The following is a 12,509-nucleotide window of genomic DNA, read 5'->3' as shown; positions in this document are numbered from 1 at the left end:
ATTGTTTACCAAGGAATTTGTATGAAAGATGAAATGTTACATAATTATCTGGTGAATACTTTTTTTGAAGTGCTTTTTACATTTTTAAAAGAAAGATGCTATCTGTGTGCAATGTAATTACAGATGTGTAATATATAAAAGTGTTTTATTCTTCTAAAAAGAAAAAATATGTGTATTGGTAAAAATATAATTTAAAAAATTATATTTAAAACTCAGCTTACATAACCTCCCCCCCCTATCAGTTAACCTATTTTCTTCAATATCCTAAAATGAGAACTTTCTTGCCTTTTATCAGTGATAGCCACTGAAGATATGAATCTGTTTTTAACATATACTAAATAACCCATGACTTATTGGATCAGTGATTCAGAGATCTTTTCTTTCCTAAACAGAATAACAGAATGATTGCTAGTGGCCAAACAAGCAATGGGAGTGGAAGCAATTTCCAACTACCAGCTGGCTTTTTCATTGACTTTTTTCATAGGAAGCTAACCAGGAATGTCAGAAATGATGATCATATGACTACAACTGACTATAGTGCCACCCAGCACAGCTGCACTGAAGCAGTCACAAAACTAACATTCAGACCCATTCCTGTTATGACTCCCAGATTTTGGACAAATTATGTAAGTTAACCCATTTGATGTTCATTGATTCAAAAATTGTTGCCATATGATAGACCAGCAGTCTCCAATCTTTTGGGAATCAGGGACCAGTTTCATGGAGAGCGGTTTTTCTGCAGAGTGGGGGGGGGAGCATAGTTTTATGTGCTGTCTGCATCCCGCATGTGCATAGATAAGGCTTATCTGCCTTGCATGGACTGATTCCTGGCAGGCAATGGACCAGTGCCAGTCCATGCCCTGTGAGTTGGGACCCCTGTGACATACCATTTCACCCAATTGAAGATTACAAACAGTGACAAGAGTTTTTAGTAGTACAAATAGTCCTTGATGGTTTATTGATGGTTCAAAGTTATGACATTGGAAAAAGTGAGTTAAAACAGATAACTTTATTGTCATTTTTTTCTGTGAACACACTGACCCACATTAAAAATGAAATTCTGTTGTTTGCTCTCAAAAAAAGTACCCATACCCATCCATAACACATATATACACAACGAGAGAGGCTGCCCGAGGCAGTGGTAGTGCCCACCCATCTGTGGACAGGGAGGCAAGGCGACGGCCCACACCACATCCTCCCCCGAGTTGAGACCGGCTGAGTGAGGGCCGATGCCCATGCCGCTGCAGCGTTTGGAGCTGCCAGCGCATTTGGAAACGTGTGGGGACCGGGACGGGCTGGGCAAGGGGTGGAAAGGACGGGCGGCTTCGGGCTCTCTCCGCCAGACCCGCCGGCCAGGGAAGCAGCTCTGCCGTCACCTCACCTCCCTGTCTGCGGATGGGTGGGCGCTATCACTGCGTCGGGCAGCCTCTCCCAGTGGCCACTTCAGGATCGGGCTGGAGGGACTTGGGAAGCCAAGCTCGGGTCAGCCTGGCTCTTTCACTTGGCAAGCGGGCGCGCACCTGCGGCTCACTTTCCCAGCTCTGCCCAGCCCGTCTGGCTCCAGCACGGCCCTGGCAGGATGAGCGGAGGGCCCGGCGGGGAGGCGCTCACTGCCTTGGCCAGAGCTCCGCCACTGGGCAGGAGGGCCCGCCTGTCAGCTGCGCTGGGCACCCCAGGCAAAGCTTTTCGCGCTCTGCCCAGCGCTAGGCAGGGATGGCGGCTGGGAGCTTCTCCCGGGGTGGGCCGATCCTGTACTGCGGCCCTGGGAGATTCACCTCCCCACGTGGGGTTGGGCAGGGGAGGCTTTGTCGTATCAGTAGTAGGGTGTTGTTTTTAAAAGAATGGGCTTTGCCTTCGAACGATGCCCGGGAAGGCGGCGACAGGAGCACCTGAAGCCGAGTGTCTCTGCCGGGCTCCAGTTGCAGGGAGGAGCCCTGGCTGGCCACGCGTGGCTGCGCCAAATGTCATGTGGCTGCGTCAAACGCCACGGCATTGTTCTAAACGCCGCGGCAGCACGGGGAGAAGGGAAAGCAATGGTGGCAGAAGGTCTCCTGATACAAAGTGCCCTACCAACGCTGAGGAAAACTTGAGAGTTCACAAGGTTGATGTTTGACTGTGTCTAGATGTTGTTTTGGATATCACGAAGCCTCTTCTCAGAAGATAATAAGGAAAAGAGGTCATGGAGAAGATATGTAGCTTCCCAGGCAATACTGTGGACCTTGCTCAAGCACCACTTACATGCTATGTCATGGATAGAAGAAAATGAAATATAAAAAATGAAATGAAAATAATCTGCACCACCTTCCTGTGTGAAGCAGCAATGCTTCCAAACCAGACAGTAATGCAATAGGATGCTCTTAATAATCCTTCTATAGAAAGTGGTAAGGACAGGGGAAGGAATATGTACTTTTCTCATGTGACGCAGAAAATGCAGGCGCTGCTGTGCCCGTTTCACCAGTGTCTCACTGTTGACCGACCAAGCTAGCCTTATTAGCTGTACACCCACAGACAGATCCTCAAAGTTACAACTGTTGCACCTCTTCACAATTGCAATTCAGATGATTGACAACTGGCTTGTATTTACAACAGCTACAACATCTTGTGGTCACATGATTGCAATTTGCAACTTTCCCAGCTGGCTTCTAACAAGTAAAATCAGAAATCAGGATTTGCTGAGTGACCACATGATTCACATAACAATTGCATGATGGGCTTAACGACCAAAGTAAAAATGATTGTAAAATCAACTTCAGTCACATGATACATCATTTTAACTACTGCATAGTTTAGGAACCAAAATTACAGTCCCAAGTGGTATCAAAGGTCAAGGACTACCTGTATATAGATAAAATATTGCATAGTTTTAAGGAAGCATGGGTAATTTAAGCATTCACCTTTTGAAAAAACTTTGCTTTCATAGGTAGAGGCAGTTCATGTTCTTTCTGCTATGAAATCTTGATACATGCGGATTCAATCCATTTTTAATGATGGATGTCATTAAATAGGGGAAAGGAGAATTGCATCTCTTTAATAACTATCCTGATTAGTACCATATATAAGTAGTTATCAGGTTACTTTGTTGCATCCTTTTTGTAATAGTTTTCCTAAGTTAGCTGGAAGAAGGTAGTTTAACATTTGGGTTTTGAAAAAAGATATGGGGCTAATATAATAGAAACCCTTTATCAAAAAGCCCAGTTCCTTTGAGATATCATAAGAACATTTTACCCAGTTATAAAATGATTTCAAATTAAAGAGAAGGACTGGGGAATGTTTTTTTAGCTTCTTGCAAAAAAATAAAATTTCTGCTATGCTGGAGAACCACATAACCTATACTGCTGATAAAGCTAAATTATTTAATTTTATTGAAGAGTTTGTACAAAGCTTTGATCAGAAGCTTAAGGATACTCTGTTGAAAAAAGTATTTTCAGACGACAAAGAAAGGAGCCTTACAAACTTCTTTCAAAGACCTTTGCCTTCTTTTTCAGGTCATTTTCATGGCATTCCTATTGTTTTAATAACAGGAAATAATGAAATGCTTAAGAGTCCTTTTATTTTCTATTTAATACACATTTCAGTGGATCTAAAACAGTATTATTTCTCTTCAAGTATTATTTCTTGATAAGCCTTTAAAGTCCAAAAAAACCCCAAAAAACAGTTGACCTGTAACTAGGTTCTGTAATTCTATAATACTATGACATTTCTGAAATCTGAACTGACCATTGTATGGCTATAGTCTTGAATTTATTCCAGGCTTTATTTAGGCTTGGACAGCTTTTTAAAAAAAGTTAGAGCCACAGTAAGTAGACAGCAGCAGAAGTGGATAGATACCCCCTTCTCTTTGACAGATTTTATTTCTTTCTGACACTACATACTCATCCTCTGATATCTTTAGAGGAAAAACACTTTCATCACTGAGATCCAAATTTATCTCTTACAGAGGATTATTAAAATTAGGCCTGCAGATTACTAATTTTTCTTCTATACTAATTGATATGTGTTAGTATAGAACAAGCCAGGTGATGTTTCTGTTCCTGTTTACTTCAACATACTTATTTAGTGATTATTCACAATAAGGCTTATGTAAAGGATCCATGCCAATTTTGGGTAACTTCTTTTTGCTGGCTTCCATTCTCCCTCCTCAAAAGTTTTAGCTAATTTAGCTGGGAAAGCTAAGTGTGTGCATATTTACTAATCTAGAATGGGTGTTTGGGCTGCTTGATTTAATCTACAATTTATAATCCATTTTTCGGATTAAGGTCTCACAAAACAATTACCTTAGGCACTGAAAAATGTTGTAGATACTGCTGAAATGTATTCTTGGTAGAAGCTAATGCTTGTACCAAGAGTATTGCACTCCAGTAAGTAATTTTGCAGAAATGCTCCCTACTTATTTAATGCGTATCTATTTTATTTAGTAAATACATTTAGGTAAGAGTGTTATTCCAAGCCTAAAGTATGTAGATATTAAACCATGTTAAGTACCAAAGAAGCAGTTATTTGAGTATATGAAAAACTGGAAGTTTCCAAAAATATTTTTGCGTAGATCCAGGGTAAGTCGGTTATCAATGATTCAGGATATGTGGAAGTTGGTAAAACATAAAACATTTTGAGTTTCCTCAGTTTACTCATTTTTTAAAGGAAAAGGAAGTTTAAGTGTCAAGAAAAAGGTTTTTTTTAAAATGCTGGTGAATCTTCTCTATATTATATAAAACCTACAATTCAGTCTTTTTGCATTTGAAATAGGCCTTTATATACCTTAACAATTTAGGAGTCTATCTTGGGCTGGGGATGTAGCTGCATGAAGTCAGCCATGGAGGCTGTTAATAAGAGGGGGAAGCAACTGAGTATTGTATTCAAAGTGGCATTTTAATAATTTTAATTGTGTGTATAAGATTTTAATCTTTAGTTTATTAATGACTATGATTATGAATTTAAGCCCCCCCCCTTTTGGCTCCCTTGCCTTATTTCGTTTGCTTGGTAATCAGAATCAGGGGCAACTTCAAACTGTTACATCAAAGTCAAAAACTGAGAGAACAAACGAGCTTTTGTGGATATGCCAAGATGATACAGGGACGATATGACGCAGAGTATACAAGCACGGAGTTCAGCGAGACTTGTTTGTGAGTTAACACGCTGAGAAGATGGACGGCTATATATTGATTGTCATCCTAATATTTCGTTCGTTAGAAGTACTGTTCAAATTAATGGGGCAACGTGATTCTCTGCTGGCTGGGGCTGCAAGTGCATTTTGCACGCGATCGACTGTAACCAGCTATGGCACACAATATCCGTGCAAAAATGTATTGCAGGACGAAACAAAAGCGTCCGAGGAGACGGCGGCGAAGTGCCTCATAAAATGTTTTCAAAAGGTTCGTGGAAAGAAATCGCTTTGCAAACCCTGGTTAAATCAAGAGTTGCTAATCCGGGCCATAGTAGGCAGGATGCACGTAAAAGATTTAGGCAGTACTAGAGAGGCTTCCGACGCGAGCTGGTGTTAAGCCCAATACATTGGGGATGGGGGGGGCGGGATTTTGCAGGGACCAGATGAACTGCCAACGCTGCAACTTGCTCGAAATTTGTAGCGGCGATTCTTAAGAGCACTTGCTTCTGAAGCGAGTGACATGACTTAAGATTTGGACTACTGCACCTTCTATTTTACCAGCCCACCCACCCGCCTTTATCCCCCCCCCTCCTCCCTTTAATTATTCCCATGTTGTATTTATTTCGGGCCGCGCAAATCCAACCATCAGTTGGCAACAAGGAAATAAAGAAAAGGTAGGGCCACCAGATTTGGTAACCCTGCCTTTTCTGCGGCTGATCAACTGAGGTTGAGTAATTCGATAGTATCTCTTTAAAGGAGCGTCTACGAGGTTCTACCTCTTTTCCTCCACCCTCCCTTGCCAGAGTCGGGCCACTGGCGAGGAGCGACAACGAAGACGACGCAAAGGCTGCGCGTAGCGGGCCCCGCCTTGGCCCGCGCCTTTAAGAGAGAAGGGGCACGTGATCAGATCCCCCCCTCCGCTCCCCCTTTTCGTTCACACCTGCTTGTAGGAAGGGGAGGGTGTCAGACACCGAACACAATATTAAGGGGAGGGGAACCAAAAGGAAACTATCGCGTGGCTTTTATTTAGTCGCGCGCATGCGAGTTGAGGGTAGACCGCTGCAGGAATTTCCTCATCCAAAATGGCTGCTGCGATGGATGTTGATACTCCGAGTGGAACCAACAGCGGTGCCGGTAAAAAGCGCTTTGAAGTGAAGAAGGTGAGAAAAGGGAAAGCGGCTTGACCGGTAATGGTAATGAAGCCGAACGGCCTAGAGCGGGTGTCGATTGTTTTGGGGGGCTTCTTTATTATATGTGAATGGGAAGGTGCTTAGATTAGGCAGCATCCTCCTGGACCGAGTTTAAGAAGGGGCTGTCAGGCGCGGGAGTGAGCCGCCAAGTGCTTGGGTATTGCGTGGCTCCGTGCGAAAGGCAGTGAGGAGAAGAGAGGGGTGAGAGGAAAGTGACGGAGAAGTTTACCGGTGGACTTATCTAGTCACTAGGCTTTTTAAAGACGGCATTTCGATGACCAGCTCTCGGTAGTTCTTTGATTTGAGATGCCTGCGCGAGGGGTGGGGTGGGAACCTGGCAGTAAGATCTATGACCAAGAAAATACTGGATAAATGATACATCAGGAAATTGGCCCTTCTGGCTCTGTTCTAAGATCATACCAATCGGTTGTCTAATCTACATGTGACAGTGTTTGTAAATATGAACATGCAGGTAGTCCTAACAGTTTGTGTGGTGACCATTCGAAATTATAACAGCACTGAAAAAGGAGACTTCTGAGCATTTTTCACACTTATGACAATTGCAGTATCCTGGGATCATGTGATCCCCTTTTGTGATCTTCTGACAAGCAGTCAATGGAGCAGCCAGATTCACTTAACAACTGTATGACTAATTTAATAACTGCAGTGATTCACTTAACTGGCAAAAAAAGTTGTGAAATGGGACAAAACTCACTTAACAAATTTCTCACTAGGCAACCTAAATTTTGGGCTCAATTTTGGTAAGTTGAGGACTACCTATATTAATTTCCAATCAGTATGTGTCCTTATGAGATAGTCCCATAACTTAGTTCACTAGATAAGAAAGTGGTACTGTGTACAGGTGATTTCTAAGGATACTTGTAGCTGTCACTGCAGTTGGCTAATTGGGGTGAAAGGTAACAGACAAAGTGTATGTAGAACCATCTCCATGGAACAATAATTTTCCTGAATTTTCATACAAGAAAATGAAATGCTTAAAAATAAATCATTGCTAACAGATGAAAGTAACTTCAGCAAAATTTAATTATATTTACTTGAAATAACATTTTCTGAATTGGTACATACTTCTGAGTTACAAAACAATTTATTTTCTAATTGGATGGTTCATCAGAGGAAAAAAGTCAAAATTAATTGCTATTAAATAATGGCTGTAACTGCATTAAATTATTAAATATTACTGATTTGTAGTCTTTTAGCATATGTATTAAGTCAGGTTGAGAAAAAGGTACAGGCTCAGCATTCATGATTCATAGATGACTGAGAATAGTTCTTGTTTCTCTTATGTTTTTTATTTGATTTGAATTAACATAATATCTTAATATGGTAATTTGGAAACAATAGTTTGAAACCTTCACATTTAATCCATTGTTAAATCAAGTAGTATGGCTTAATATGAAATGAATAAAGCTTTTGATTTATTTTTATTAATTAGAACAATAGAATACATCTGTACAATAACACTAGTGGTTGTGGAAAGTCACTGGGATTCAATGAAAATGTTTATAAAATAACTAGAAATGATTGGGTCTATGTATTGCTGTTCAGTAAAACATTTAATAAAAGAGCTGAATTGTGTCAAGGATGACTAGGAGGAAGTGGGTAAAATTAATTCTTTTGTAGATACTTGTATACACTTAAATGTCTCTTCTTTTTGTAGTGGAATGCAGTTGCCCTCTGGGCTTGGGACATAGTTGTTGACAACTGTGCAATATGCAGAAATCATATTATGGATCTCTGTAAGTACTTGTAGAGAGAATATATGTGTTTGTGTATTGCAAGTCCTATAATTACAGATGTGCAAAGATTAATAGAAAAGTCCAGTGACATGATGAAAAAACAACTTCAAATGGAAAGTAGGGCAATAATTGCCTGCCACCATTTGTGTAAATTCTCTGTCACACTCCCACTTGAAGCTGTATTCATAGTTCTGGGTCTGGGTTGCCAACTTTCAAACTCTCACTGAATTGCAATTACTTTGTGGGCTGGGAATTACAAATGTCATGACTGTTTCCTAGTATGATTTGCTTATTGTACCTATGACTATTATTAAGTGTTGTACCTTATGATTTTTGACTCTTGAGGAATGTATCTTTTCTTGGAGCATTTGCACCAAGACAAATTCCTTGTGTGTCCAATCACACTTAGCCAATAAAGAATTCTATTCTATTCTATAAACTGATTTTTGGCTTTTAAAGAAGAAACCTTTGAGACAAGCTAGAATTTTTACCTTTGAAGTTTGCTTTTATTATGGAATGGTGTGGCAAATTAAGCCCAATATGCCTTGAGCATCATTTCTTAATTTTGAGATTCATAATAAGTAACCATTCAAAATTCAAATTAATAATTCAAATGAATAATAAATTGCCTTTGCCATTTGCAAAGAAAAAAATATGGGGTCTGAACCATTGTTATTCCTCTTGATTTGTTTTCTTTTTACTTGTTATTTTACTTGTTTTTAATATCTTGATATCAAATTTATTGTAAACTATTAAAGAGATCTTAATAGCAAGTATACCACATTAAATAAATAAATTGTATTCATTTAAGTTACTTTTGCTAAATGTAGATGGAGACATAATTATGCCAATATTTTTACTAATTTTTCCTTTCTGTCACATTGCAAATTATTATTTTAATGCAGTATTTGAAGGTTTTTAGGGATGCACTCAGGCTTTGGAGAGCTATCAGTTACACATCCATGAAGTATATTCCAGTTAGTAGAAGGCATATTTTTATGCCCAGACCCCTTTTTCTTTCTTTTTTTTTCTTTTGGCTTTAAGACTCATTCCAGTCACAGATGGACAAATTTTTCCATGTCAGTATGATTATGAGAACCAGTGTTGCTTGCTATGCTTGTCTGTTGGCTTCTATAGCTTCTTATGATGTAATGAAAATAAAAAATGAAAAAATTGTTTATTATGTCTTATTGAGCCTTCTTTGTTACTCATAAAATATAGCTGTCTCATTTCTCCAGTCCCACTTTTAGCAGAGAACATACTTGTCATCACAGGTTCTTGTTTCATCTACTCAAATAAGTAGTTATGAATCATAACATTAGTGTTGTTCTTGTTCTTGCAGGTATAGAATGCCAAGCTAACCAAGCATCAGCTACCTCAGAAGAATGCACTGTTGCATGGGGTGTTTGTAATGTAAGAAATCTACTTTTATGCCATTTTAAGTATATTGATTATTCCAGTAGCAATAAGAATTTACTAATATTTATTTCCAGTAATAAATAAGCTAGAAGTCTTAAGAAGCTAAATGTTTAAAACCAGCCTTCAAATTTGGGGGAGTGCAGTGTACCTAATAGCATTCTCTTTGTAACATAATTGAAACTTGTTTATGCTATTGTATTTGGTTGAAACTGTTCTATTTATTGATTTTTTATGCTGCCCATCTTACTAATACAGTGACTGGGCAGCTTAAAACATAACAAAAAGGTTTAAAAAAAGATAATACAAAGCAATTAAAATTAAAAGGCTTAAATAGAAAGATAAAAACCAAGAAGGTGGGCAACATAGAGGGTAGAGACCTTCTCTACACCAGGCTTTGCCTTGCAATTCCTGGTGATAATTTTTACCCTGAATATGCTGCTGATCTCATTATCCTCTGAAGTAATTCTACAAAGTAACAATAGAAATAAAACAGTTTACACCATACTGTTGTCATAACTTTCCCTCCTTTTTTTTAGCATGCTTTCCATTTTCATTGCATTTCCCGCTGGCTTAAGACTCGGCAGGTATGCCCATTAGATAATCGAGAATGGGAGTTTCAGAAGTAAGTATCACATACTTGCCTAAATAAAGGAAATACAATTAAACATAATATATGCTTAATTTCATCTAGGTCAGGGTGTCAAACTCAAGGCCCACGGGCTATATCCAGCCTGTAGGGTTCTTAGCTCTAGTCCATGGGGCCACCCTAGAAACAGCAAAGGACCGGCCCATGGTGCCTCTGCCAGCAAAAACGGAGCTTGGGAGGACAATTTCCAAGCTCCATTTTCACTAGCCGAGGTTTACATGAAGCCATCATGGCTGAAAATGGAGCTCGAGAGCCCGTTTTCGCTGACAGTGCTTGGGCTGTCTTAGGCGCCCAATACAAGTGACGTCGAGTTGGCCACGCCTCCCACCCTGAGGTCAAACACAACGCTGATGCGGTCCTCAATTAAATCAAGTTTGACAACATCCCTGATCTAGGTATTTTGATTATAGGTAGAGCTTATATTAAGAGTGTTTTGGCAAGCTGAAATTGACACTTCCATCTCCTCTAAAGGGATACAGATAAAGTACAACATTACTACATCTGTTTAAAGGGAATTATATAAGCATATATGAATTAACTCTTTAGGCAGCAGAGAAAAGTGTCATTGGTAAAAGTATAGCATATACTTGTATGCAGAATGCAGGCTTGTATTCAAGATTGCACATATATTTCATTGTATAAGTAGAATGATTGCTTACTAGTCCCCAGGTTAAAAATGCTCTGATTTAAGAATAACCACAGTTAAGAACGGAGCCTATTCCAGAAAAATTTGAGTTAAATATACATCGATTCAAGTTAAATACATAATGGATCAAGTTCATTATGCAATATTATTTATACGATTATATTGTTCCAGCTTACACACAAATTCGACTTAAGGGTAGACCTTGGGAAGGGTAGACCTTAAAATGGGGACTATCTGTACTCGGGACTAAACATCTTTGGAAATAAAGGTAGTTAATCTAATGTCTGTTAAAATGCCAATAACAGTATAAAGTATATTTGTAAACTTACTTTGATAGAGACAGATTTGCAAATGAATGGAGCAGATTTACAACTACTTTAATAACAGTTTATGGCCAAATGACTGTTAAATCTGATAACTTATCAGGTTTTTTTGGTTGTAATAAGCAGCAATAAAATCTCGATAACATGGAGAGATTTCCGTTCACCTTAATTAATATATAAGAATCAATAAAATTGCAGCATTATAAACAAAAGCATCAGAGCAAATAAATAATATTGGTTAAGATTTACAGAGATTTTCAATATTCTATGTCATGTAAAGTGTGCACAACATTTAAGATCAAGTGTGCCCATCACAATATACCATAGTTAAATATGGTATAAGCATGATGTAATATTTCATTCCTTTTTAAATGGCAGAATTGCCAGCTTGTGCAAACCAGCAGTTAACAAGTAGTGCACGGATATAGGAGTTATTCAGTATGATTTCCTAATTTGCAGGTGCTATCCCTTAAATCAGGAATATGTAACCTAGTTTGCTCTAGATGTTTTCAACCACCTCATATTTGTCCCTTTAAATATAACCAAGAACAAACATTTATGATTTTGGCATTCTAAACTTCTGGAAGATATCTGCAAGTCAGGACTCCTTCAAATTAAGGTCAACTTCTGGTGATTTCACGGAAATGTTTGTGTAGTTTTCTTTCTAACCAGAAGTGATTTACTAACACTTTCTTCCAGTATGTTTTTAAAAACCAATTTAGCTAAACTTCCTGCTATTTCCTATTGGTCTCCCATCCAAGTACTAACCAGATTATGTATATAGCACAGGCCAAATTATTTGCAGAACCATCTCTCCTTGGTACTATATATTTGCCAAACCCACTTTGTTAGATAGAGTGGGTGCACTACAGTTTCTCTTCCCTTAAATATTGTCATCTGATGGGATTTTGGAGGCATGTCTTTTGCAGGGCTTCCCCAGCCCTTTGGAATAGTCTCCCAACTGAGATCTGAGGGGTCCTTAACCTTTTAACCTTCTGGTAGTCCATGACTTTTCCCTCATGCTAGGATGGGGGTTATATTCAAAAGCTGTTTGGCCTGGTGCCAGAGAGAAGGGTATCTTTTATTTTTATAGGTTTTTTTAATGGATTGTTTTCAACCAATTAGAATCATTACGTGAGATAAGCAGTTCTATAAATAAATAAATTTATCCCTGCCATAGATTATAAAGCTAAATAACTTCTTCATAGATTAGAAAAATGATTGTATTTTGACACAATTGCTACTTTGTCCTAAAAGGAAAATACTCTTTTTTCTAGGTATGGACATTAGCAGGAGAGCCAAGATCCCCAAGTTTATTCTTTCTTAACTTAAGCCTTCCACAGTGCAAGTGAGCTGACTCTGTTATACCATTTTTGTTTTTTCTTAATGCAGTCATTGTGAATAATAAACTTTTTTGGTCTCCTGTT

At 38.9% G+C, this 12,509-nt stretch overlaps 2 protein-coding genes and 1 long non-coding RNA gene across 9 annotated transcripts in view; 2 read left to right on the top strand and 1 right to left on the bottom strand.

The window, feature by feature from the left end:
• XPNPEP3 (X-prolyl aminopeptidase 3) overlaps positions 1-1,075 on the top strand; it is a 21,282-nt gene extending 20,207 nt beyond the window's left edge. For 2 of the 6 annotated variants that reach the window (XM_087934767.1, XM_087934763.1), the window contains one exon: positions 485-1,075. In XM_087934767.1, the coding sequence (XP_087790893.1) occupies positions 485-511 (27 nt within the window). In that variant the 3' untranslated portion in view covers positions 512-1,075. Of the gene's footprint in view, positions 1-392 lie in introns of all 6 variants that reach the window. The other 4 variants (XM_087934764.1, XM_087934765.1, XM_087934762.1 and 1 more) reach the window with 3 other exon arrangements.
• The window catches only part of LOC113433969 (uncharacterized), a 19,023-nt gene extending 12,909 nt beyond the window's left edge, over positions 1-6,114 (bottom strand). The window contains exon 1 of one of the 2 annotated variants that reach the window (XR_015743873.1): positions 6,042-6,114. This is a non-coding gene — a long non-coding RNA (uncharacterized LOC113433969). Of the gene's footprint in view, positions 1-5,877; positions 6,003-6,041 lie in introns of those variants that run through there. The other variant, XR_003373741.2, reaches the window with a different exon arrangement.
• On the top strand, positions 5,909-12,509 carry RBX1 (ring-box 1). The gene is made up of 5 exons (XM_026696853.2): positions 5,909-6,261; positions 7,970-8,048; positions 9,391-9,461; positions 10,004-10,089; positions 12,360-12,509. Exons 1-5 carry the CDS (start codon positions 6,184-6,186, stop codon positions 12,370-12,372), a joined length of 327 nt encoding a protein of 108 aa, XP_026552638.1. The 5' UTR covers positions 5,909-6,183; the 3' UTR covers positions 12,373-12,509.

The sequence above is a fragment of the Pseudonaja textilis genome, chromosome 5 (assembly GCF_049901715.1).
Source record: "Pseudonaja textilis isolate UNSWEBS1 chromosome 5, rPseTex1.2, whole genome shotgun sequence".
Taxonomy (NCBI): domain Eukaryota; kingdom Metazoa; phylum Chordata; class Lepidosauria; order Squamata; family Elapidae; genus Pseudonaja; species Pseudonaja textilis.
Note: the sequence above shows the minus strand (reverse complement) of the source record. Positions and strands in the feature narration are given on the sequence as shown.

Excerpts from the sequence above, each read along its gene's own strand:
- RBX1 (XM_026696853.2), top strand. The coding sequence starts at position 6,184 with ATGGCTGCTGCGATGGATGTTGATACTCCGAGTGGAACCAACAGCGGT. Across the intron at positions 6,262-7,969 it reads AGCGCTTTGAAGTGAAGAAG|TGGAATGCAGTTGCCCTCTG; the intron begins GTGAGAAAAGGG and ends TTCTTTTTGTAG. Across the intron at positions 8,049-9,390 it reads AAATCATATTATGGATCTCT|GTATAGAATGCCAAGCTAAC; the intron begins GTAAGTACTTGT and ends TTGTTCTTGCAG.